At 47.2% G+C, this 21,437-nt stretch overlaps 1 protein-coding gene across 3 annotated transcripts; it reads right to left on the bottom strand.

The window, feature by feature from the left end:
- Window positions 1-201: 201 nt before the first annotated feature.
- On the bottom strand, window positions 202-21,404 carry glsb (glutaminase b). 3 transcript variants are annotated; one of them, XM_052081932.1, is made up of 18 exons: window positions 21,017-21,404; window positions 16,504-16,600; window positions 16,282-16,403; window positions 15,811-15,940; window positions 15,435-15,514; window positions 15,139-15,302; window positions 14,104-14,162; window positions 10,196-10,228; window positions 10,070-10,128; window positions 9,824-9,890; window positions 9,197-9,247; window positions 8,822-8,998; window positions 8,231-8,362; window positions 7,317-7,409; window positions 3,478-3,539; window positions 2,584-2,660; window positions 1,568-1,631; window positions 202-1,409 (listed from the first exon to the last, which is right to left on the bottom strand). In XM_052081932.1, the coding sequence occupies exons 1-18, from the start codon at window positions 21,286-21,288 to the stop codon at window positions 1,262-1,264; spliced, it is 1,887 nt and encodes a 628-aa protein (XP_051937892.1). In that variant the 5' UTR covers window positions 21,289-21,404; the 3' UTR covers window positions 202-1,261. The 3 variants fall into 3 exon arrangements, with proteins under 3 accessions (XP_051937892.1, XP_051937894.1, XP_051937893.1); XM_052081933.1 differs by lacking the exons at window positions 202-1,409; window positions 1,568-1,631; window positions 2,584-2,660; window positions 3,478-3,539 and adding an exon at window positions 6,357-7,026; XM_052081934.1 differs by lacking the exons at window positions 14,104-14,162; window positions 15,139-15,302; window positions 15,435-15,514; ... (2 more) ...; window positions 16,504-16,600; window positions 21,017-21,404 and adding an exon at window positions 11,449-11,488.
- Between the last annotated feature and the right edge of the window lie 33 nt (window positions 21,405-21,437).

The following is a 21,437-nucleotide window of genomic DNA, read 5'->3' as shown; positions in this document are numbered from 1 at the left end:
AGGGATTACTGTACCTCCTTTTAAAAGTGCACTTACGTTTCAATTCTCGGTCATGTTGAACAGTTGCATTGCAATTGTGTTGTTGTTTTCGTCAACGCATGGGAGTCGGCGAGCACCTTCATTTGTGTATGACGCTGGGGAAGAAATAAATTCAACTCAACCTTTATATTTGTTTGCTGGCTACGCGTGACATTTTTCAAAGGACGTTTTAATACAATCACAGAGATGACGAGTAGCCGCGTGCTCATTAGCTGTGAAAATGGGAGTGCGCGTGGCTCATTGTGCTCGCCGACTTACTGCGGCATGATAAATGGCGGCCGCTTTACATTTCTTTTGAATGGACACGTTTGACAAATAGACAGAAAATCACTTTGCAGAAGAAAAGAAAGATAAATCGAGCTATCTAACATCTTGAGTTGGTGTACCCCCCGCCCCCACCCAAAGTTGCACATCAGCATCAATCGCATGTGGAGTTCTTTTCCAAAACACCACGAACCCTTTGAGCACTATCCCTAAATGCGCATTTGAGATTTGTCCGAGCAAAATGAAGACGGCTTGATTGACACAAGTTAAGCGCGCGTCCCCGGGGCGAGACGGCAGCCTTTGTGAAGCGCCGAGCGACTTCCTGGCTTCTGATGAATGCCAAGCAAGCGCTGCCACTCGATGTGCAAATGATGTGAAATGACAAATGTGCTCAAGTGACCTGGAATTTACGTTGCAATTAAAAAGGAATGAGCGCTATGACCAAGGTAGGAAACGGATAAATATCCAAATGCGACACTAGTTCGACTGTGTGTGTGTGAGTGTTCTTGTACTTATGACATTGTGAGGACCGGCACGAGTTTTTAACCAACGGACTGAGGACATTTTGACGAAGTGAGGACATTTGTGTGTGTGTGTGTATAGATATATTTATATATATTTATTTTTGGCATTTTGGAAAAGAACTCTTCGGGTCATCCCGAAAAATCTGCTTCAAATACATTCATCTTCGCGTGAGTTGATAAATAGTTTGAACGCTCTAAAGACAAAGACAGGCGGTTGCGCTCGTCCAACGGCAGAAGTCCATGTTCTCGGCAAATAGTCAGCGCGACAACAATTTCCACGCACGGCAACGGCCACAATCGGAGAATGCACAAGACTCCCCAAAAGAACACCGAGAGAGCAATTTCCACTGAGATAATTCGAGATGATGAACGAAGCTATTGGGGTTCGGAGCGCGTCCGAAGATCCGACGGGAATACAAAAGACGACGCCGCTTCTACAGCAGACTGTCCAAACTCTTTTCTGCGCTCTCGTCGTCGCCCGAGGGGTCGGCCGCCCGATGTTTGTCGGCGTGCGGCTGCAAGATGGCCACCACGTCGTGGTGGCCGAAGTGCACGGCCTCGTCCATCGGCGTGTTCCCCCACCTGCACACACAAGGACGTTATTTGACCGGGCACGCTCGTCGCTCGCGGTCAGACGGCAAAAACACAGAAAACGCCCAGCCGTCTATTTTCTTTGGGCGCCCTTCGAATGCGTTTGCTTGATTCTGACTTTTGAGTCGACTTTTTTCGACACCACCCACCTGTCTCTGGGGACCGGGTTGACCTTACAGGCCTCCAGCAGGAAACGCACCACCTCCGTGTGACCTGCAAGCACAAGTGCAGTCACAAGATCGCCCAACTTTGGCCACGCGTTTTCTTTAGCTCGTTGTTAACAGGCTAAGAGCGCTCGATCGGATTTGTGTCTGAAAAATGGCTGAAAACCTTCCGCTGCTTGCCCGCCCCGTGACGGTGACGCTGCCGCCGCCTCGCGGGCGTTATGCGATCATTTCAAGAGAATGATTTTTACAACTTGGTATTTTATTCACTTTATTCCTTTGCAAGTGTGTTTGACGAGCAAAAGGACAGATTAGGCAGATTGTGATTGTCCAAAAAATGGATTCAAGTAAGCAAACCGAGTCGGCGGGGAGGAGTAGCGGCTAGCTAGCGCCGAACAAAACAAAATCACCCAAACTATCATTGGCAGGGCAACAAAAGATTTGGGTTAAAACGAAAATTCTTTTAAATAATAAAAATAAATAAATGAAACGAAATCATCACGAAAATGTCGTTTTTTGTCAATATCATCCATGAGCAGTTAGAATTCATTTTAAATGTGTTCATTTCGGTTTTGCTGTACATCCTGACAAACGGGAAGGAAGGAATATTGTGGTTTACTTTATTGTGTTATGTAGTCCCCTTTTGTGTTGTCTCGCATTGGCCAAATACTATTTTGAAAAAAAAAAAATCAACTTGCAAACTAAAATGAAGCATTTTGGAAAAGAAAAAAAAAAAGAATGAAATCACTATGATTAGCCCGGTGACTAGACTGCCTCACAGTTCTACAATTCTGGGTTCGAATTTGCTTTTGGGCAGCTAAAACGTCCCCCCTGTGGGGTTTATGCCCCCGCCTCACACTCTGCTCTTGCATCAGTGAGAGTTCCTTTCACTTTTCCTCCAGCAAGCCGCTTCCCACATGCGTTTTTTTTTTTTTGGGTGGCCAAGGCGGCGGCAGACGGATGTCAAGCTAATCATGGCAAGTTGCATTTGTGTACGCTACCCTCAGCCGCAGCCACGTGCAAGGCCGTTCTGGAGTCGTAGTCCCTCTGCTCCATGTCCATGGACGACAAGGCAAACCTGCATACAGACACTTTAGTTTAAGCCTCCCCTTGGAGCAAACTGCAATGATGGGAGGGGAACTCAAATGTCACAGCAATGAGTGGATGAAAGTTGAAAGAAAAAGACAGCGGCTAGGGGGGCCTTTAATCAACCTTTTTTTTTAAATGCGCCGGTCGCTTCCAGTTTAGTATATTTAACATTGTACGTATTTGGCCGAAAATTATTATTTTTAAATTAATAATTGTAAAAGGGTGGGTCAGTTGGATCCAAAACGTTTTAAGGGTAGAGGTGTATGAGATTTGTGTGGAAAAATCAATTGACATTCAATAGAATACAATTGGAAAAAGGCACCAAAAAAAGCCATTTAAAGATTTATATTTGATCTTCCTTTTTACCCCAAATCCAAATTTTTACAATAAAAAAAAAATGTGGGTCAATTTGACCCCGACTGTATTTTTTCCCCCCCTCTCTGAAAAACTACGTGGTTCACCCAGGGAGTTTTTTGTATCTAGATTTTTCAACCTTAGAACGCAGGTCACTTTGACCCGAAGAGTTTTTGCACAATTTTTAGCCAATTGGGTCCATTTTTAAAATTTCCACTTGAAAACACACGTCTCCGTTTTACATGTGGATTTTAAAACTTCAATTTTTAAATTTTAAATTGCGTGGGTCAATCTGACCCCTAAGTGTTTTATCATCTAAATTTTCACATTTCAAAACGGGCAGGTCAAATTGGCACAGAGAACTCGTCATCGAGATCTTTTTTGAAACTTAAAAATATCCGCGTCAATTTTTCAAAAGATGTTTCAAACATGCGACTGGGTTTGTGGTTCACCTCCTCAGTGCAGAGACGTCTCCTGTGTAGGCGGCAAACAGCAAGTTAATGACAGACTTGACCTGAAGACACAAACCACACGGTCACAATTGCTCATTTTGGACCTCCTTCACGTGTGTCCCGCGGTGCGAAGCCCGCGCCAACCCAATAGCGACCTCCTTCTTGGCCAACCGGCAAAACCACGAGGAAATATTTTGTGGCATTCTGCCTGTGCGCTCTCCGAACGTCAGCGAAAAATTTTTGCATTGTCTGTTAGCATTTAAGCTTGCACTTTTGGAAATTTTGTTTTGGTGTAATTCTCGAGTAAACTTCAATTGGGAGTGGCGCGAAACCGCTTGAGGCCAGTTGCGGCGTTACCGTGGACCCCCCCCCCCCCACACACACACTATACTTTAGCAAGTTAGTAGACGCGGTTGTGTGTCGCTATTGCCGTTTACCTCCTCTCCAACAGCATACTTGCAGTTGCTTTACTTGCTCTTGATTATTGCTTCTCTTTTGGTTTTGTCCATTGCCTCTCCAACCAAGCATCAATAATAGATTGTGTCGCTGTTATCTGTTTAAAAAAATATTACTTTTTTTTTTTTTTTAAACACGTTATCAAGAGTTGTTGTGCAGATGGTATCACGGTTGGTTCTCTTGTCTGCTCTAGCAACATGCTAGCAGGTGTGACATGCCAAATACAGAAAAATCAAAGGACCACTTGAAAGTGTCTTGACTAGATATTTTATCAAGCACACCCAAATCAATTTACTGCATTTTTTATATAATAGTGATTAGATTTGGGCGATATGGTATCTGCCCCTGCACTGAAGAGCGGCCGAAACCCATCTCGATATTCATAAACTAAAACGGGAGCAATCTGTTGTAAGATGGCCATTTTTCAAGCGGTCCTTCATGTGAGAAGTTCACCATTTGGGCCTTGACATGGATCAGAAAGTGGAGGGAACCATTTTTGCTTGTATTTAGAAAAGCTCAAAGTGTCGAACAACTGCATTAAGTAGCAAATGTCACTTCAAGTATATGCTGTGGGCCGCTGGAAAATGGACAATGGACCACAAATGGACCGCGGGCCATAGTTTGGACACACCTGCTTGCAACCCCCCTTCCCCAAACACACACACACACTAGCCGGCATTGCTGCTTGCTCTCTCTCTCTCTCTCTCTTCTGGCCATCTGTTCCTTCCCCCACTTGACGTGCCGCAACCTGCCCTACACCATTCCTAATTGCCACATCCAATTAAACATGGCACTAAAGTCTAAAAATGTCCACGTGAAGAGCTAAAAGTGCTTTATTGGATTTTAACAATATCAGATCTGTGCGTGTGAGACAGATATATTATATATTTTATATATATATATAATCTGTCAGTCAAAGAAACAAATGCAGAACATGATGGAACAAGTTACAATTGTGGCTTTTATGGAGACATTATGTACAAGGTACAATCAATGTGGACAGACAAAAAAAGAAATCCAAAGACAAAAAAAAAAATCAAAAAACAATGATGAACTTGGAAGTGGAGGGTTCATTCATTCAACCATTGCTAATTATTGAACTTTTTTTTTCCATTTGGAAACCCTCCATTTCCAATTTACATACAACTGATTATGTCCCAAGACACAAATCAACAAAAAGAATAACATGTACTGTAGGTTACAACTCTGTGATTTTACATAATGATCATACAAATTATAGGAAAAAAAAATGTGCATGCAAACAGTGAGAATGACGAGTCGAGAAGCCAAACCAAAACATTCAAAATCCTCCGGCCGGCCGGCCGGCGACTTGGATTTGCATTTGAGTCGGATTGGTTGCCATTGTAGATTTCGGGAAAATGTGCAGAAGGTGTGCGGATTCATTTCGTTTGATTACTTCTTTTTTTTCTTTCTTTTTTAAATAATCACCACTTTGCAACCCTTGAACATTTTGCTCATCATGCATTTCGGACGTCGTTCCCTCTCCAAAACGATCAACTGAGAAATTCCTCTGGTGTGACATGCTACTTCTCTGTCGAATTAACCCCCCCCCCTCCACGCCACATTCCGGCACAATCCACAAGCGCTCACACACAAACACGTTTTGGGAAATAGGCAGCCGATGATGACAAGCAATTAGAACGAGGGCGTCTTCCCTAAGACGTCCCATCAAACTCTTTTCGAATCCTTTGTAACAACAACTCCCGCAACACCAACAACGGCCATGAGCCTGTACAAGCTACCCATGACTTGATAGTCACGACGGCACGATAGCAGCAGCAGCAGCTGACCCCGCTGAATCAAAGTCAAGTGAAAAGCGGCGCCACGGCGGTGACGGGCACGACATTCCCGCCCCCGGACAAGTATTGCCGGTCGCAGTAGTTCGAGATTGAGGTGACTGACGGCTAGACATAAAAAAAAACTTGAGACGATACAGGAAAACAGGCGGTGTCTTGAGTCTAAAAATGTGTTTTTAAATTATGTACCCCCACCTCCCCTAACACACACACAATTAAAAACGGTTCCAAGGAATCTTGTTACGTCCGGATTCTGTCCCGAGTGCGAGGTGCCTCAGCATGTTTGACTCGCATCCTAATGGACACGACAAGCTGAGAATCGCCCCTAATCTTTCTCTTCAACTCGGAAACTTTGCGCATCTAAGTTGTAAATTTCCCCAGTGTGGGACAAATAAAGTATATATTATCTTATCTTATCTCAAATGCAGTGACTACAAAACAATTCTACTCGAGCTTGAATTTCGCAACCGTGCAAGACCCATCGAAAAAAACGTAGCTGACAAATTTCACAGTCGAAACTGCTGCATTCCCGTCCAAACAAGTGCAATGCATTTCTGAAGTCAATTTGTGAGTCAGGTTTTATGTATTCCACGCCCCCCCCCCCCCCCCCCCGCTACATTTTCCCTACGGCAAAACGTGTACCTTGGCTCAGTAAAGATTAGCAAACACCTCTGGAGGAGATTGGCGTATGCGAATTTCCCGTTGGCTGGACAGCCAAGGCAAGGCAGGCCGCCCATCGATTTTTTTTCTCTAGACGAGCCTTCAAAAATCAATTTTCCCCTTTTAAAAAAGTCCTCAAGACATTTTCATTCCACTGTGCTAATATCGGAGCGGACGTTCACTCAACTGAGACGACCATGTTCCTATTCATCTCCCAATCACTGACTGATTAAGAGTGTGGCGTTTGATATATGCACCTGCGCACGCCGTATTCAACGTGAGCTCGTAGTGAGCGTGTACGAAAAAATAAACGAGAGAGTAACATATCCCGGGTGTCCGTCGCAAAAGAATTCAAACGAAAGAAAACACAGCAGTAACTGCTTCACAGGCAATAAATAGTCCTCCCAAGTGGCATAAATATTTGAGGGCGGCGCGACGGCGAGAGAGCGCGCGGACGTACGTCGCCGCCGACCTATTCGCTGACATTGTCCATCCGATAGACTACGGTGGTGGAGGTGTCCTGGTGCGACTCGTTGGCCGAGACTTTTTTCCAAAGGGGGGCTTTCAGAGCCAGCTCCTGTCGGAGGCTCTCATAGTCCAGGGGTCCGCGGAATTGCTGCCATGTCAATCCACAGGAATAACACGTTAGTCACAAATTCCCAGACGGCAAAAAGGGGGCCACGCGCTGAGCGTTGGCGGCGCTTCGCCTTCTTCCAAGGAAGAAAAACAAGCGCCTTCCCTTTTCGATCGAGAAAGAACACGTGAAGCCGAGTGGATATTATGAGAACAGAACCGTTCGGCGTCTCGAGCGTGTTTTCAAACATTTGTGGGCGGTTGAGCGAACTAGCGCGCGAAGAAGCCCGGGGGGGTGAGCAAAGTGGGGGGGGTGTTGCTGCGTGTCCTTACCCGCTGTTCTCCTCCCTCCCGGCGAGGATCGAGCTTCTTTGCAAAGTGCCTCAAGTTGTCGTAGTTGTGGAAATTAAAAAGTTCCACCAGGTCCTGCAACGCAAATACGACGTGACAGATGTGAGGACCGTGATTGAATTGGCAAGGCATCAACAAACAATCCGGGCTCGGCTCCCAGACGCGCGCACGCACGCGCTTGACTAACAAATAGCGTGGCGCACTCCCAACTAGGACAAAAAGTCATTGGGGTGTCTTGTTTCAAAATACTTCATTCATGTGATTTTTTTTTTTTTTGCCGCGTAGCGCCAGCGCACTGGCCCCCGCGGCGTTTTGTTGGGGAACATTCCTCGTCTTGGCTTTGTCGGCATTGTTGTTGCCGTTGGCGCTTGTGACGCATACTTAGAAAATATGGGCGGGCGTCCCCCGTTGCTTGATTGTGTTTGTTTGATGCGAACTTCCGTGCATGTACTGTATTAGAAAAGTCGGATGTCGCGCTCTTGGTTTGAGTGAGCGTAAAATCCAAGCTTAGACAGAGACGGTAACGTTTGAGGAATTTCACGTTTGGGCAGATGAGGTGGCTTGGGCATCTGATTCGGATGCCTCCTGAGCGCCTCCCCGGTGAGGTGTTCCGGGCATGTCCCACCGGGAGGAGACCCCGAGGAAGACCCAGGACACGCTGGAGAGACTATGTCACCCAGCTGGCCTGGGAACGACTCGGGATCCCCCGGGGAGAGCTAGACGAAGTAGCTAGGGAGAGGGAAGTCTGGGCTTCCCTGCTAAAGCCGTTGCCCCCGCGACCCGGCCACGGATAAGCGGTAGATAATGGATGGATGTTCGGGTAATAGGAGCTTTCGGAGCGTGGGTATTTCCTGAGGCGCGTTCAATTGTCATCCGACTTGTGAGTTGCCTCATACCGTGCAGAACTGAATCCCTCTGACCGAGTTGCCCATTTTGTCCAAGGGCGGCGACCAGCACATAATGCCCATCACATTGGGCACCACTAGCAGGATGCCCCCCGACACGCCCGACTTGGCCGGCAGCCCCACCTGCCGTGGCAAAAACACAAAGTTAACTTCGCTTCAAGTTTCTGAACGAGACAACTTGCTCAGTTCAAATGGCGCGACTCGTTTGAAGAGCGTCAACCCTCGTGACGCAGCGGTAATTTTGCGGGGGTCAAGTTGACCCGTGAGCCAAAAGCGTCCAAATCTCATTGAACTCGGGTTAAATATTTGTAAAAAATTAGTCTGAGAGGTTTCATTAGATCCTGATAACAATTTGGTATTAACTTTCGAGCGCATATGCTAATATGCTGCTTCTCAGGAACAGCCCAAATATCTCTGGGTCATTTTGACCCGTTGTCAAAAAGAGTCTGAAACGGGTGGTCTAAAAATCACATTCTTGTGAACCAAGCCAGGAAACGTTTTTTTTCCCCTCCCTTTTTTTAAATGGGCGGATTTGACCCGCGACGCAAGCCAAACCCGCCCGCCCGCGTCTTTTGTACTCACGTGGAAGGCAAACTGCCCGGAGAAATCGTACATGCCGCAGGAGTGCATGAGGCTCAGGGTGTCCCTGACGGCCTCGGGGCTAAGAACGCGCTCGCCCGAGATGGGGCAGATGCCGCCGTTGGCCAGCGTGGCGGCCATCACGCTGGCGCTCTCGCAGTTCACCTCGATGGAGCACAGCTAAAGAGGGGGGCAATGGGGGCGGGGGGGGGACAAGCGCAAGAGAGCATTACTTACTACGTTATGAGCCGAGATGAAAGGGGGCCGATGTTTTGTATCGCGAAATGAGCAGTTGTCGGTAGCAACACAAAATGAACTCCAAAACCGGCACTTTTGGGGGGGGGGGGGCAGTTGGAAGTGGAGCATGAGTGATCCCACCTGAAAGTAGAGATCCAGCACAGACGTCATGTCCGTCCCCTCGGGAAAACACTGCGGTGGAGAAAAGAAACGCGTCTTTAGACAAAAAAGCGGCGCGGCAGACGAATGCTAACGTTCTCGTGGCGTATGTTGCAGGTCAAAATGACCCCTTTTGAAAAATGGAACAAAGAAAAAGTGATCCAACATTGTCCTTAACGCGCTTGTTTTTATCTTGCGCCTGCTTGCCGGGGACGGACGGCGATGATGTTTCCCGGGGCAAAGAGAAAAATATTAATCAATTGTTTTTTGTCCATGTGCCGCCAAAGCTATTTGGTGTATTTTTCTTGCAAGCTCAAAGCCCCAAAATCACCAGAATTGCTTTATTTTTTTTTTTTAATACAGAAATGAGGTGGGAGCTGGCCTCATGAAAAGTCATTTCATGAATGTGTAAACTTCAATACACCAACCAGTTCCACTTTTGAATTGAACAACTGAACTTTTCCATCAAATGAACTCATTCACTCCCAAAGACGTTTCTAAACGTCTTTTCAGACTTGGTCCGGAATCGGCCGGTGCTGAGTGAGTTAATTGAATGTCTCATATGAATATATCCCGAAAGACGATCCATTGAGGTCAAAGAGGTCAAACCTTTTTTTCTTTCAAGTAGTAGCCGATGGCAAAGTTCCTGTCTCCTGACTCGCGCTCAGACTGGAATCTGTTACACAAACACAGCACTGTCATTACTTCGCTTTGAATCCAGTGTGTGTGTGTGGAAATTCCACTGCCCCCCCCCCCCCCTCATGTGTACAGTGCAGCTTCATGTCATCATGTGACAATCTTGCAACCCGAGCCGCTGATCGCATAGCATAAATGGGTCATTTTCAAATGACTTACGTGGCGTTGCTGAAACCGACGTACTCGTTTCCCGCCATGTTCTTCAAGAAGTTCATGACCTGACGACACGCAAACCGACTCGTTAAGCCATTTTCACGACACGAATCGGGACGTGCTCATACTTACATAGTCAAATTTTTCCGCGTTACCTTCACCTTGCTGAGGGAATAAGAAAAAAAAAAAAGGCGGTTAAGCGTCGTTTTGTTTTGGGTTTTTTTCCCCTCTTCCCACCGGGTGAAATATTTGTTACGGTAAAATGGTAACACTACACGTGCTAAAGAATGAGCAGATGTGAATAGATGTTTAAAAACAGGTGTCAAATCACATACAGGTTAAAAGAGAATGACTACAGATTGTGTTTAAGGGTGACAAGAGCGAAATCGTTTGCAGTTGCGCGGGCTTTCGGACGACGTCTTATATATACCAGTTAGCAAAAAATACAAATAAAAAGCTTATGAATGGATTCTAATGATATGGGATCATGTGCAAAAAGCCGCTCAACCCTCCTGTTGTCTGGGCTACACCAAAAACGTTGCCAACGTGACCCCCGCTACATGCTTAGCCATTAAATCAAAATGATTTAAATGTTTTTTTTTTTAACAAATGTAAAGTTTGACACAAACTATAAATGTACAATAGATATTTATGAACTCCTTTTAGCCCCTCGTGTCACTGCGATATAGCAGGAATGTGGGCGTTTGCTAACATAAAATAAGATCATTTAAAAAATATATATGTTCCGGTATATAAATCCAACGGAGTTTTTACATTTCAAAAATTTCCAAATATTTGCTTTCCATTTTTTGCACAGGATGAAATGGATCGTTTTGACAAGAGGTTTTCGAGCCGCAGCTCCTTCCCGTTGTCGCATTTGAAAATCATTGCGGGCAAATACAAAGACTTTTTGTGTCGCAATCGAGTGTTGTGCAGGCACAGGCGCAGGCGTCTTTCTTTCAACCGAACGTCCGCTAACATGAATCGTTGCGAGTGCACTTTAAAGCATCGGGCCCGCTTCAGGGGGGGCGGGGGGGGGGATACGTTAGCGCGCCGCCTTTTCGGATGCTGCCCATTACCAACCTCGAGAACATTGCACCAAGTATAAAACGGACATGCATTGATCTGCATATTGCCGTAACACACACACAAACCGTCTTTCATGTTTTTCACGTTTTCCAAATAGGAATGAAAACTTTTAAAGTTTTAAGCTCGACGCCGAACTGCGCAGAAGAAATAGAAAACAAACATACACGGATGGAGTTTCACTAGAAAGGATTTCTACAGGCTGATTGGAGAAGATCAGAAAGAGAGATGGGGGGGGGGGTTGTTGAGGGTTTGGGGGGCAGGGGGGAGAAAGATATGGAAAAGGAAGAAAAAATTACCAACGTCATTTGACCTGCAGCAGCAGTCATTATTTCCCACAGTTCCTAAGTCTGGAAAATATGCAACATACAAAAACAGCAACAGTATGTAGCCTTCAAGCACCACGGAACACTTTTTTTTTTTAGGGGGGTGGGGGGGCGTACGGCCACGGCAAACATCCCAGAGATTTTCCCGCTGAAATTAAAGATGACACGTTATGGAAAAATGACTTCAGCCGGGTTCCCCTGCGGAATGCTTGGCTGTTCATTGGCTGTGAAAACCAAAACCGCCCAAAGAATCGCTGATGAGCTGCCAACGTCGTCTTACGTAACAGACAAAAGTTGCTCCGGCCACAACTCGGCACAGTTGGCGAACCGCCGCTTTCACGCGACGGCTGAACGACGTAACCTGAACGTAGCTCAAAGCCAAATGCGATGCGGAGCGGCGCCGACTCGTGCGTTTGTTTGTCCTTAGGGATCGCCAAGACTAGCTGACAGTTGTAATCGAGTGGCTTGATGACGAAGTGCTGCCGCCGCCAGTGAAAATGCATGCGCGCTCACAAAATGTGAAAAGTCGTACGAAGACTTTTTCAAGGCACCTTATGCGGAATGTCTTTACGGTCTTCCTGAGGGGGCCGTTGTGCGCTTTTTTTTTTTTTTAGACTCGGGACTCATTAGGTAGTCACCAAAGCCATACTTGAGAAGAGACAAGTAGGAGCCACAGAGGCGCCCACTCATATCAGCGAGACTCTAATTCAGCGAGTTTCGACACATGGTTAGGCGTGCCGCCACAATTGATGGAACCTCGCTGAGCTGCTTGTTTGCCGATTATAAAAAGGAACTCAAGAACACGTCGAGATATGGCCGCAGATGAGTAAACGGCGTCAAAGAAGTATGTAGACATGACACATCTGCGATTAAAATTGAGAGACTAAAACATTTGGGAGTTTGGAAGCTGACGTTGGGGAGAGTCTTTGCTGCATGTTGATGTTTTCATAAAATAGTCTGAAAGCCAATTATCTTGTTGCCATTCAGGGCATGGCTCTGTACCGGTCCCCCTACAATTTGTGAGGGAATTACCGTCCTTTTAAAAGCAGTACTGAAGAGAATGAAGAGAAAGCCGCAACCAGAAGAGTAAACTTTGAACACCTGAGACTGGCTTCTCTGGCCTCTTGGCGCTGTCCAACAAACTCAACGGTAACGCGCCCCAGCCGATGGGCTACCCGTGAAACAAATGTTGACACTTTTATGGAGGTGCTGGAAGGTGACTTTTCGTCCACGCAATTTCTGCAGCAACCGATCCCATCCAGCCATCCGTTTTCTATACTTGAAGGTCTTTACTTTGATTTGTGATCTGCCTCAATTGATTTCTTTCTTTTTCCGAGCTCTATGTTCGCATAGGTCTGCGTTTACACCGATGGAAAAGCAGAGTAAGATCCAAACTGTATGCAAATAAGCCCTCACCAGGTCGAGACGCAAAGCAATACCGCTTACATAATGCAAACGAGAAACTTTCCACAAGCTTTAGCTGGCCTCAGTTGACTCGTCACTTGTTGATTTAGGCGATTTCAAGCATGGGACTCCATCGGCCACTGTTTGCAAATAGTTTTCTCTTTTCAGGACAACGCAACTGACGTTGACCAATTAAATACGGTCAAAGTCCGATGCGTTGTCCTGTGCGTTTTGTTTGGGAAGACGCGGGTGTATGCAGATTAGCAATCGCTGAATTTTCGAATGGAGCGTACGCGATCCGATCTGTACGTCTACCCTGAACTCAACTTGGCCTCACATTTCGATCCCCAATCCAGTTTTTTCTTTTCTCTTTCCCATGATGCATCCGAAACGGTGCGACGTGAGAACAAAAAAACACAATTGTAATTGGGTCACTTGAAACATGCAGTCAATCCGGTTTTCATCATCACAACAAGACGTCACAGCGGACGAGGGTTGGAAATTCTTTGGCAAGACGCGATAAGTCCAACGATTCGGTCGGACGGAGGGCGCGGCAACACCGCGGCGGCATTTATGGCATAGGGCAGGGGTGTCCAAACTTTTTGCCAAGGGGGCCAGATTTTATGTGGTAAAATGTCGGGGGGCCGACCTTGGCTGACATTCTTTACATTGAACAACAATATTGTTCAACAAATTTTAGTAAGCCAGTCTGTTTCACATTTCCATTTTTATTTTAATTTCAACAATCTTAAGAATTTCTTTTGAAACAGGAATTTGAAATATGACACATCAGTCAATATAAACACGGAGCGATGTCTTGTTAACTCGTGAGTGATGCCCTCTAGTGTCTAAATGCTATTACTCATTTAGTGAATGCTATTACTCATTTAGCCACTAGAGGGAAGCAGTACTCTATGAAACATCACTCGCCAGTCTACGAGACCTCAGTCAATGCAACACGTGTTCCATTGCGCCCAACCCGCGGGCCAGACGGCACTGATTTTATGACGGGGGCCGAGGGCCGGATGAAATTCGACCGCGGGCCGGATTTGGCCCGCGGGCCGGACTTTGGAAATGCCTGGCATAGGGTTTCAATTTGATCGTGACCGCAAGATTGTCGATATGAGTCAAGTAAAGTCCTTTGGAACAACATTTTTTGAACATTGACACCAAGTGAAGTGAAGTGAGGACAAAAAAAAAAGAAAAGCGGTGTCTTGTTTTTACCTTTATCAGGGAAGTACACACAATCGCGCCGGCGTTCACCATGGGGTTGTGGGGCTTATCTGCAAAAACAACGATAGCTCAGTTAATATGTGAGCAAATGAACTTGCCCTGGAAGCGAGCGCGACTGAAAACAAGATGCCGTACGGTGCAAAACAAGCTCGTAAAGCGACAAAGATCCAGAGTTTGTTTGACCGTTAATCATTTGCCGGCAGCTTCACGCACGGTGACAGCGCCGTCCAAAATTATGCGGTTATGCCGGTCCCTCGCGGCAGGAAAGTCCACTTTTTGGACGAGTTGCGTCACAGTGAATTCCTCAACTATGTGATCTCCTTGCGCAACAGCGCTGGCAAAGTGTCATGGAGGTATTCCCGCCGAGTAGCGAGCCACAAAATGTTTTGATAGTAATATGCACAAGCCGCGCTTACAATCACGGCATTCTGATTGATATGAGTGGAATATGAGCTAAGTCGCAAAATCCACCCGTCTTTTAACAGTCAGATGGGGCGGCCATTTTGTCGGCAAAAAATGACATTGCAGTTGCTCAGATTTCAGGCAATCGCAGCCCAAGTGTTTTCCGAAGCTGAGCCACGATTGGTTGTTAGTTATCTGAGGCCATTTCAGCCTCAAAGCTTGACGGTAGGGCGGCCCGGTAGTCCAGTGGTTAGCACGTGGGCTTCACAGTGCAGAGGTACCGGGTTCGATTCCAGCTCCGGCCTCCTTGTGTGGAGTTTGCATGTTCTCCCCGGCCCTGCGTGGGTTTTCTCCGGGTGCTCCGGTTTCCTCCCACATTCCAAAAACATGCGTGGCAGGCTGATTGAACACTCTAAATTGTCCCTAGGTGTGAGTGTGAGTGCGAATGGTTGTTCGTTTCCGTGTGCCCTGCGATTGGCCGGCAACCGATTCAGGGTGTCCCCCGCCTACTCCCCGAAGACAGCTGGGATAGGCTCCGGCACCCCCCGCGACCCTCGTGAGGATCAAGCGGCTCGGAAGATGAATGAATAAAAGCTTGACGGTAAAAAGGCTGAGTGGACCCACCGTCTTCATCCAGAAAGAGCTTGTTAAAGCGCAGCCCGCTGGGCTCCTTCCCGATGAAACTGTGCACGTATTCGGTGCCGTGGTCGTGCACGGCCACCGCGTACTTGAGAGGCTTCACGCATGACTGCAGACAGAAGGGCACCTTGGTGTCGCCCACCGTGTGCCTACGACAGACGGGCATTTCAAAGTCAGCCGAAGGGCTCCGCCATGGGCACAAAAAAACAACCGAAACACATCGTTTAAGCAGGCCCCCGTTTTTCCTCCCCTCGATACTCGGTGGGGGGCGCTTGCCTCACCTCTGGCCATCCACCGTGCACAAAGAGACGGCCCACATGTCCGGACTGAACTTGGCCAGTTGAGGAATGTAATCGGCGACCTGAAGGAAGAGAGAAAATCAAGTTAACGCGCCCGGAAATTTGAGGATCGCTGGAAAGGTGACACCTCCGCGTCGGGACGCCAACCACAAGAACCACGTGACAAGCGGACGGGAGTCATGATTGATCAACGGCGGCCATGGCCAAATTTAATGCGTGGTCATGCGGATGGAGAAAAGAAAGCTTCCAAAAGCGTTTCGTCGACACAGTGGAGAGAAAAGAAAGCCTCGCCTAACTCGACACGCTTTTGTCCGAAGCCTCGCGAATGAAGCAACGAGTGAAGTGACAAAGGACAAACCTGCCCTTCAGAGAGCGATTTGGCACTCTCGTATAGCTCATCAATGCGGGAGGAGAAGGACTGGAAGTCGGGGATGACGAACTTCTTGCGGAAGGCCTGCGTGAGCAGGACAATGTTGCTCTGGACACACCTGATGAACGAGAACCACAAACAGACGGCATGCTCAAACGCGGCCACCGCATGCAAAAAGAAAAAAGAAGTTTGCCAGTCGAGTTTGCAACCCCTTGACGTGCGACAAACTTTGCGTCGGGTTTGTCGATGAAGACGCTTCATCGACAATATGGCACTTCATCGGTTCGGCTACCATGAAGCCATATTGAGACGGCGTGTTGCCGCGTCGCCTTTGGCCTCGTGGGCCTTGTTGTGTCAACATTCCAGAGTGCTTCATGAAACAATATTGCCTTGCAATGCAGTCGTTGCATCGGGTTTCCCTCTCAACTCGGGGAAATGCTGCCAGTCGCGGCCACTCACTTCTTGAACTGGTGCCTGTCCAACGTGACGTCGTCCGGAGTGGTCTTTAAAGTCGCTTTGAGCGTTTCCATGCATTCCTTGAGTCTGGGATCTCCGGTGCGAAGTCCTGTGCTTTTAAGAGCCTGGAAATGTGAGACAACAAACGGCATTTGGTTCACTCCTAACAAATAAATATATATATACATACGAAAATATATATACGAAAGCAACGGCAGGACTTACCGTGAGGAATTTATGCACCGGAACAGTTTCTTGACCTTCGGCGACGGTGTAGAAAAGCAAATCCTCCAGACTGGGCAGGATGCCGGCATTTCTTCTCCTACGTTGGGAAAAACGGCAACCGTGTATGAGTCTCTTATCTCGTTACCATTTGTCATGTTCATAACGCGGCAGTAAAAGACAATCCGGCTCGCGGCTCGGCGACGGCGTGGAAGCGCCAAGTCTGAGCGGGAACTGGGCCAATTCCAATGCTAGCGCCGCTTATCTGTTTGCTCCTCACGCCGTTGGCACCACAGAGAGCCAATATCAGTGACGCACACACATTTCCACCAGACCGTTGTAAAGGAATAAACCTTTCGGCTACTTGTTGGCTTGACGGAAGCCGTTTGGAGCGCAAAACTTTCGAGAAGGCAAATGGCAAATCCTTTCCTAACATGATATCGATTGCAATTTCACTCATGGAGGTTTTGCCCATAAAAGTGTCCGAATTGACCAAGTCTGAATTCCGGGCATTCTCTGGCCCTTTGCCCTGCCAAATAGTGTGTGACGCTCGGATTAATAGAGTCAACATTGTAGTCCCGTTCACACGCTGATCATGTCACGGCGGCCAAGTCGGAAATGGAAGATCCGCAACTTGGCACCGTGCCTCGAAAGAGAGGAAAATGTTCCACAGCTCTCCCGCCTGATGAGAATTCAAGAATAAAAAACGACCACATGTGCCACTTTGTGGTAACGGTGAGTCGTTCTCAAACTTTTTTACACCAAGCACCGCCGAAAAAAATAGATCGCGCTCTCCAAGTACCACCATGAGGAGTGACGTTAAAATACACGAGCACGGAAAGTAGTCATCAAAAATGAGACGGGCATTATTGCTAAAAGTATGTTACATGAAAATTGTCCATAAAACTTGAATGAAAAATGTATCTTGATGCTTCAAAACCGTTTCTGAGGATAAAATGCAAATGTTTTGGACTGATGAACTTGGCTGTTATTCTTTCGCGTACCACTAGAGGGAGCCTGACTATTCATTCATTCATCTTCCGAGCCGCTTGATCCTCACGGGGGTCGCGGGGGGTGCTGGAGCCTATCCCAACTGTCTTTGGGCAGTAGGCGGGGGACACCCTGAATCGGTTGCCAGCCAATCGCAGGGCACACAGAAACGAACAACCATTCGCACTCACACCTAGGGACAATTTAGAACGTCCAATCAGCCTGCCACGCATATTTTTGGAATGTGGGAGGAAACCGGAGCACCCGGAGAAAACCCACGCAGGCCCGGGGAGAACATGCAAACTCCACACAGGGAGGCCGGAGCTGGAATCGAACCCGGTACCTCTGCACTGTGAAGCCCACGTGCTAACCACTGGACTACCGGGCCGCCCGGAGCCTGACTAACACTTTCAAAATAAGAGAGAAAAGTTGTCCTGTTTGAGGGCTAAAAGTAATGACGTAGGATATACATAAATTGTTTTTCTCGGGACAGCGACGTACTGCATCATTCAATGTCGCATTTTTGCTCGCGTGACACATTCGGCATTCTGCACGCCGTGTCACGTCACTCCAGCCAACCATCGAGGTAACTTTGTGTACTAGGACCCACAAAGCACTTCTGTGTATCTAATTCAACGAGCGGGCAATAATGACAGTACACGGCATCTGTCGGCCAACGCCGAAGCGGTAGCGAGTCGGCGTGCGCAGCTAATGCACGAAGAAAGCACTCGGCAAACTGCTTCCCGAGTGCCCGTGTTGCACATGCGTGAGACGTTCTTCTCCACTGGAAGTATTGATTTCCCCCCCCCCTCCTGCATATCACATGAAGTGTAAGAAATGTGCAAACATCCCGCGCTGTTCAAGGTGAGCGTGCAAGCAGTGTCTATCTACTGGAAGTGTCTGTTTGCACATGCCAGGATTGACTTGTGTGTGTGTTTGAAAAAGAAAATGTCAGATGCTCCAGGCATGTCGCACCAGCAGGAGGCCCCCCGGGGGATGAGCCCGGAGAGACGATGACTCCCAATTGGCTTCCCGGGAAGAGCTGGAAGAAGTCTGGGCTTCCCTGCTAAAGCCGTTGCCCCCGCGACCAAATGCTAAGGTATGGTGTTTTCATCTTTATTTTGATGGGTCTTATACTGCCCAAGTACCCAAGTCCCGTCCCGGGAAAAAAAAAAACCGTCCAGCCAGTCTTTGAGGTCTCCCTCCTCCAGCACATGAGCTTCAAACAATCGGGATGGTTATCGCTATTCTACAAAGTTTGCTGATGAGCTGATCGATTGAATCGGAGGAGGGAGACACTCTTGGAAAAGGTTGATTGAAATCGCATGAGTGTGAACCGTAACAGAAACAGGAGGATTCATCGGTCCGTTGATGATTTAACGTCAAATCATTAGCGCCGTTCTGGCTTCTCCCGAGCGCGTGCGACTGGTTTCAAATGCGTTTCCGACATGTCATAGCAAATCCCTCCAGTTAACACCCACGCCGTGCCAGCGAGCCACTTGTCAACAGTTGCTTCTCCTTTTCTATTTCCGTCTGCGATGTATCGCATTGTCACGAGGCCTTTGGTTCTGTTTGGACTCGGTAATCCTTTTCGGTCACACGGGGGCCGTAACACACCAATTAGTCGGCTTACTACTCACTCAAGTTTGGTTTGCCAAAATCAACATGATCCACTGCTTGTTTAAAACAACAACTAGCAGTTCACCCCCCCCCCCCCAAAAAATAATAGCTATATATTTAAAAAAAGACTTTAGAGAGATGTGAAGAAAGTCACTTTCACAAATCTGGTGAGGAAGTTCAACACATACTCCATCGGGTTTGCGTCTGAAGATTGACTGGTTGGCTTCTCGTCGCTTGTGTGATCTCGTTTTAAGGGAGGAGTTGATTCTTAAACTACTTATTCTTTTAGCAAATACTTTTTGAATCGATTATTCTATTGATGGTTCCCATTAGTCAAATTTTATGTGATAAAATTTGGTTTTACATTAAAGCCCATTACAAAACAAATTGTACTGATTACGATTGTAACTTTTTTGAAACTGATTCGGTCATCGTTTGGGTCGGCCATTTTCTACAGTTGACGACATTCTCATTCTCAGCAGCGTCCAATTTTCTTTCACTTCAAGTTACCGATGGTTTCTTTTCAGAATCTTTTTTTTTTTTGTGGTCTATATGTAACTTTGTCATCACGAATGAGTTGATTTTGCTCCTACAAGCTCTAAGCTTTTATGTGAACAGCCCTCCTCTGCGTTGCGTGATAACTCCCCCGGAATGAGCATCGACTGGTAAGCTAATCTACCATTTGGCTCCAGTCTCAATTAACTTTCAAGATAGCTCCCTGGGATTTTAAGTGGGTGAACCTGCTGTATTTAGCCACTCGGCACTGTGTCCAACATTAAGGAGGCAGTCTCGTGTCCTAAATGCCGGCTCGCCGGCTTCCCACAACGCTCTCTTGTTTGGTAAACAATGTCACTCGCGGTTTTAACTTGTGTGTTAGCATATACCGCTATGTTTCTCTCTTTTCACCCCGCTTCTTTACGAGCATGGATGAATGAGAATGGAAAAAGAGGAAGAAATGAAAACGCTCTCGTGTTTATGGTCAAAATGACTTACATAATCCTGCTTTTCATTGCACATTAACCACCTGCACCGCACGCACTTTTTTTTATTAGCAATCTACAAAATGTTATTCTTTCACATACCTCGGGGCTTGCACCTACGACGAAGCTTGGCCGCACCTAAGACGAAGCTTGGCCTACTTGTTCGTCCAGGTTGTAATTTACTTGTTGTTATTTTCTGCTAAGTGAAATATCAAAAGGCAGCGGAAACTACAAACGAGTATGGGGTGAATCTCCGCATGAAAACAAGACCACAATAGTCTGCTGGGAGAAATCAGGTACTGACCCAGAACAATAAAGGAGTTCTGTGGGGGCTAGATGTGAAGGTGATGCAAGGTTATGGTCTGGCTGAATCAATCTACAGACATTCATTTTGCCGCCTTTCATTGACATCCTTTTTCACTTTTTTTGTCTGTGTATTTTGGTCTAGTTTTCATCTGTAGTAACTAAATACGTTCCTGTCCTGTTAATCGCATATCTAACAAAACTGTTGCTTTTGACTCGAGTTTCTGGTGCGTTTCTATCACCAGGTACTGTACAGTTTGAATGTGCTATTTGGTTGAATCTTCTAACTCTGTAGGATCTAATTCCACACACGTAAGGTGTAAAGGGAAGTTCACGACATTTTTTTAAACAGCAACCGAGTCCCAGTTCGCATTTTAAGGCGGCGTGATGGCCAAGAGCTATATGTGCCGTTACAACGTCATAGCTAGGTATTAGCAGCAGTCGATTCATGCGCATGTGGATTTGTGTTCGCGATAAGGCTTCATAAAAGCGGCTCGTTTCAGATTCATTCAGGTTCCCTTTGTGTGTAATAGCGAAAGTAGAGAAGGGGGATGCCATCAGCGCGAACATCCTGTCATTGAGCTGCAGACCCCGAGTGCGAAGCTAAAAGAAGCAAAGCGTACTTGTCAGCGGCCGCCTCGACGCCGTCGTCCTTTTTCTTCGGTTCATCCAATTTCAGATCGCCCTCCGCCTTCACGCAGTACGGCCGGACGTGGAGGTACGCCGCCGGGTACGTCACCCGGGACGCGGAGCCATTGAGAAGCTTGAATCCGGCGGAGGAGGAGGAGGCGGCGTCCGAGCACCGGTGGCGGGTCGCGAGCCACCCGGCCGAGGGACACTTGAGGTTGGCTTTCAACAACTCCTTGAGCACTGTGGCGAGCCTAAAATGGAACATCTCAATCCCCGTCGGGCTGGTGGAGACGCGTTGGTTGGATAAGAAAAAGGCCCCGCGTTCAAGACGACTCGACACTCGTCAGGACGTCTGAGGTGATGACTCATAATACGCTGGCGCGGATCTATAAATACAGTACAGACGCAGGTTCA

The sequence above is a fragment of the Hippocampus zosterae genome, chromosome 12, assembly GCF_025434085.1.
Source record: "Hippocampus zosterae strain Florida chromosome 12, ASM2543408v3, whole genome shotgun sequence".
NCBI classification, from domain to species: Eukaryota; Metazoa; Chordata; class Actinopteri; order Syngnathiformes; family Syngnathidae; genus Hippocampus; species Hippocampus zosterae.
The sequence above is the reverse complement of the archived record's forward strand: the minus strand, read 5'-3'. Positions and strand labels throughout refer to the sequence as shown.

What these genes read in the sequence shown, in the direction of transcription:
- glsb (XM_052081932.1), bottom strand. Translation starts at nt 21,288, where the DNA reads ATGTTCCATTTTAGGCTCGCCACAGTGCTCAAGGAGTTGTTGAAAGCC. An exon ending in AATCGCTCTCTGAAGGGCAG is followed by an intron (nt 15,515 to 15,810) that starts GTTTGTCCTTTG and finishes CTCTTCCTTCAG; the next exon opens with GTCGCCGATTACATTCCTCA. An exon ending in ACTACTTGAAAGAAAAAAAG is followed by an intron (nt 9,248 to 9,823) that starts GTTTGACCTCTT and finishes TCTCCACCGCAG; the next exon opens with TGTTTTCCCGAGGGGACGGA.